Source organism: Microtus oregoni, unplaced genomic scaffold (assembly GCF_018167655.1).
Source record: "Microtus oregoni isolate MIOR12 unplaced genomic scaffold, Mior012 000056F_ref0000123, whole genome shotgun sequence".
NCBI lineage: Eukaryota > Metazoa > Chordata > Mammalia > Rodentia > Cricetidae > Microtus > Microtus oregoni.
This window is the reverse complement of record NW_024543832.1, coordinates 11,386,836-11,391,738: the sequence shown is the minus strand read 5'-3', so window position 1 is coordinate 11,391,738 and position 4,903 is coordinate 11,386,836. Positions and strand designations below refer to the sequence as shown.

The window sequence follows — 4,903 nt, the reverse complement described above, 5'->3', positions numbered from 1 at the left end:
TTAAGTCCTTTGACTCATTTTATTCTTCAAAAACCCTAACATGCCTCTGGATAGCATTCAGAAATGAATTAAATGAATGATAGTTCATTTAAAATGTCTCTCCATTTTCAGCTGAGGTGAGATTTGTTGGGAAATCTCTGTAATAACTTGGTCATTTTGTGGGGAGGTAAACTCTCAGACTGCTCCAGAGTCTCGTGGATTGACCTCATCTTCCTGGCTTCCTGAAAACACAACAGAAAGAAAAATAACAGTTCTTCAGTTTACTATGCCCTAGACCCATAAATTTTTATAATACTCCAAACCCCAAGAGACCCTGCCTCAAAGAATAAAGTAGAAGAGAAATGGAGGAAAATTCCAGGCAGTGAACTCTGGTCACCACACAACACTGGTGTCCCCTGCATATTCGAACACGCATGAACTTACATCCACACCCCGGAATGAAGAAAGAAAAAAAGGGGGTTTTAGGACCTCCACACATATGCCCCTGCATATTTGAAGATGCACGCACTTACTTACACACACACACACACCCCACACACCCCCACACCCCGGAATGAACAAAGAAACAAAAAGGGGATTTAGGACCTACAAATGCTTGTGTCACCTGAAACTATTATTTTGGTTATCAAGTTCGTTTAAGATCAGCCATCGTCCCTTTAATCCCAGCATTCGTGAGGCAGAGGCAGACGGATCTCTTTGAGTTCGAGGCCAGCCTGGTCTACAGAGCTAGTTCCAAGACAGGCTGCAAACCTACAGAGAAACCCCATCTCGAAACAAAACAAACGAAAAAAGGTCAACTATCGTCAAAACTTAGCTTTTCTCACTTTTGCGAGGGTGAGATGAATGAGAATCTCTTTCCATAACTTAGCTCAAGGCAGTGGGAATCATTCATTTGATTTCCTTTTCTCTTCCCAAGAAGGCACCCTAGGGGCTAGCTGTCACCTGAGCTCTGGAAGAACAATCGAAGAAGTCCTGGATCTCTTTTTTGCACGCCTCGTCGCGGAATTCATTCTGTTTCCAGCAAGCCATCATCATCGACATCTCTGTGATACAGGTCGCCTCTGGAAGGGAAGAACTGGAGGACCTTCAGTCACCGGCTGACCTTATATCTCTCCCGCACGCCTACCCAGCCACCCCCGCTCCCAGTGCTCACCGCCCTTCTCTCGGCGTCTGTTCCCGACAGAGTTAGCTAGGATAAGAGGCTTGTTGGGTTTCAGGACAGGTTTCCCTGGGTTCGCAAACCGCGCCAAGCGGCCGCGCAAACTGGGAGTCGCCATTTTGCAAGGCGTTCCCAGTAGGCTCCGCGCGCTGTGCGTGACCCATCTTGACCCTTACGCTCTTGGCGTGCGGCCCACGGAGAGACGTGCGGACGCTTTCCTTGTCTTGGCCTCAAAGCATCTCCAGGCTCCAACCCTGTCCGACCCACGCTAGGATGCTGTTGTGCGCCGTCCCGGACCATGCCTTTGCGGACTCGGGGAGCAGGCAGGACGCTTGGGCTCCGCGTCGGAGGCTGCCACCTGCTGAGTGCTGTGTCGGCGCAGGCCAAAGGGAAGGCGTCGGATCCCCTGGGCCTGGCGTTAAGGTTGTTGGGTTGGAAAAGATTGTTTTTTACAAACCTCTAAGAGTGGCTGATTTTTAAAACTCTTAGAACCATTCTAAAACCTCAAGGAGAATTCGGCTTGTTTGTTTTACTAATTATAACTGCTGTGTAGGTGCTGTTTATTCGTTTGGAATGACCACGCCGTAAGGTGGAAGATTGTAATATTTATGAATAACATTATATATATATATAATATTTAACATTATTATATTTACTTATATCATTCCCATTTATAGAACTGGATCTCCAGTTGTTGTTGACTTTTAGCTCTTTACAAAACCAAATCCAGAGATGTGCCAGACACCCAAAATAAACTCCCAAGACATTTCTGCTACTGGAAGTGGAATCCAGCAATCATGTAGTTCATATGATTTCTACTTTAGGGCACGATGTACTGCGTGGGTACATTCATATTAAAATTGTTTACACGGATGTTCGGAATGCTCCCTGAATGACCGACACGGATGACTTTTCTTCCAGAGTTTTCCCTCTCCTGCCGCTCTACCCAGCACCCACCACAGTCTGAATCTTTGTTTGTGACCTTATCTACCCCAACATCTGCTTTGAAAGGGTAGCTCCATGGTTAAGAGTGCTTCTGGCTCTTATAGCGACTTAAGAGTTTGGTTCCCAGCATCCATTTCGCAGGGCTTACAATCGTCTGTACCTCCAGCTCCCTCAGGGATGTTCTCTTCTGGCCTTCATAGGCAACACACAGACAGACACACACCTAAAGAATATTTTTGAATATCTTTTTTTTAAAATACATTTAAAATGAGAGGAGCAGACTTTGTGCATCTTGTTTATTGCTAAATCCCCAGTGTTTAAAATAGGTGTCATGCCAAATGTGTGGCATATGCCTGTAATCCAAGCACACTTGGGTCTGAAGCCAGGCTACATTACATAGCCAGTCATCAGGCAAGGCAGGGACACATATGACCCTGCCTCAAAAAAAAAAGTTAAACGAATAAATGTTTACCATTATTTTTTTACAAGTCTGCAATTTAATCATCCCCCATCCTCAAATGTTAAGCAATAGAGGCCAGCAAAATAGCTCACTGGGTGAATAAAGGTGCTGCCACTAAGCCTGATGATATTCGTTCAGTCCCTGGGACCACATGGTGGAAAGAAAATTGAACTCTTGCAAATTATTTTCTGACATACACATGTACAGGGTAGAACAAGCTACCACACACATACATGTAATAAGTGTAATTTTAAAAAAGTAATCAAATAGAAGACACTATGTAAAAAGCAATTTATTATATAAGATGAATCTTGAGATAATAAAAAATAGTAACACTTGCCATCAGCCTTGTGTTCTACCCCATATTCTGGTAAATAAAAGACTCCTATCAGAAACTTCTACCACTAGTACCCATGACCTGCAGCAAATACTTGGTGCTGTACACATAGCTGAGCCCACAAAAGGAAAAAAAAAAATCATTTTGCTTGCTTTCTCCATATGGAAAGTAAAGCTTTGTCATTGGTAAATATGACGTGGCCACTCACAGTTCTTCCCTTTGGGAAATGTAGCACCTGATTTACCCTGGTCTTGTGACTATAACATGATAGGATAAAGGACAGTCTGGGTAGCACTTAGCAAAAAGCAAGCTTGATTGTCCAGCAACAACCATTTATGAATAACAGGCTCACCTGGTGCATAAAGTGCTAAAGAACCCAGGCAGTGGTGGCACACACCTTTAATCCTAGCACTTGGGAGGCAGAGGCAGGTAGATCTCAGTGAGCTCGAGGCCAGCCTGGTCTACAGAGTGGGTTCCAGGACAGGCTGCAAAGCTACAGAGAAACCCTGTCTTGAAAGACAACAAAAAAAGTGCTAAAATACTCATGCGAGCTGCGGGTCCTGTACTTTGTATAACCATCACTTACCTTTCTTGTTGCTCATATGCTATCTGAGTTCTAATCTTGATTGCACTTGTCTAAGTTACTTTGCTATAGGAATATCTATCTATCCTCTTTCTCTTTTTTTCTCTCTCCTCTTTTTCTCTCTCTGACAAGATCTCATTATATAGCTCTGGCTGGCCTGGAACACTAACTAGACCAGGATAGTCTCAAACTCACAGAGATCCACTTGCTTCTGCCTCTCAAAGTACTAGAATGCTGAAACTTAAAGTGTGTGCAACCATGCCCATCTACACACACACACACACACACACACACACACACACACACATCTTGCTATTGTATATTGTAGCCCTGGCTTACTAGCACTCATGAACTCACCTCTCTGTGATACTTTTTAAAACATCTTTTCTTCTTGTTCTCTATAAGAGACCAAACAGGTTAAAAATTTTCATGCTACTATGAAGGCATTTTTAACTAAATAAAGGTCTGGGAGTATAACTCAGAGCCAGAGCACACGCTTAGCATGCACAGGGCCTTGGGGTCCTACTCTCCGCCCCCCCCCCACACACACACAAAAGAAGAAGAAGAAAAAACTTTAGAAATGTAATTTCAACCTTTGCTTAAACTTTTCTTGGTCACATCCTTAGATATCACAATGGTTTGTTTTTTTTGTTTTTTGAGACAGGGTTTCTCTGTAGTTTTTGGAGCCTGTCCTGGAACTAGCTCTTGTAGACCAGGCTGGCCTCGAACTCACAGAGATCCGCCTGCCTCTGCCTCCCGAGTGCTGGGATTAAAGGCGTGCACCACCACCACCCAGCCAGATATCACAATGTTAACCGTGAAGCCTGGCTGCTAAAGGGTCTAACATGCATATGTATCTATCTGTATAGATATTCACAGGAACCTGCAGTTTACAACCATATACTGATAAACCATGAGATCTCTTTAGTGATAATGCAGTAACACAATAAGCATAGCTCTAAGGTCCAAGGCATTCTTTGTTATAACCCCAGGAAATACTCATCTCCTGGGTAAGCTACAGCAGTAGACAGTTGGTCTGCATCTGATATGTATGGGTGTTTTGCCTGCATGTATGTCTGTGTAGCATACTTGCACCTGGTGCCCAGAGGCTAAAACAGGGATTGAACCCTCTGGAACTGGAGTTAGACAGTTGTGAGCTGCTATGTGGGTGCTGGGAATCACACCTGGGCCCTCTGGAAGAGCAGCCAGTGCTCTTAACAGTGGAGCCATCTCTCCAAGCTGAAAGCTGAAGTTTTTATTTAGCTAGCCACTTATGGTGGCTTAAATCCCTTGCCATTTATTTATTTATTTATTATGTATACAATATTCTTTCTGTGTGTATGCCTGCAGGCCAGAAGAGGGCACCAGACCTCATTACAAATGGTTGTGAGCCACCATGTGGTTGCTGGGAATTGAATT

The 4,903-nt window shown here is 44.0% G+C and overlaps 1 protein-coding gene across 1 annotated transcript; it reads right to left on the bottom strand.

The window, feature by feature from the left end:
• On the bottom strand, positions 1 to 1,307 carry Chchd1 (coiled-coil-helix-coiled-coil-helix domain containing 1). The gene is made up of 3 exons (XM_041639009.1): positions 1,154 to 1,307; positions 943 to 1,061; positions 1 to 221 (listed from the first exon to the last, which is right to left on the bottom strand). The coding sequence occupies exons 1-3, from the start codon at positions 1,275 to 1,277 to the stop codon at positions 108 to 110; spliced, it is 357 nt and encodes a 118-aa protein (XP_041494943.1). The 5' UTR covers positions 1,278 to 1,307; the 3' UTR covers positions 1 to 107.
• Between the last annotated feature and the right edge of the window lie 3,596 nt (positions 1,308 to 4,903).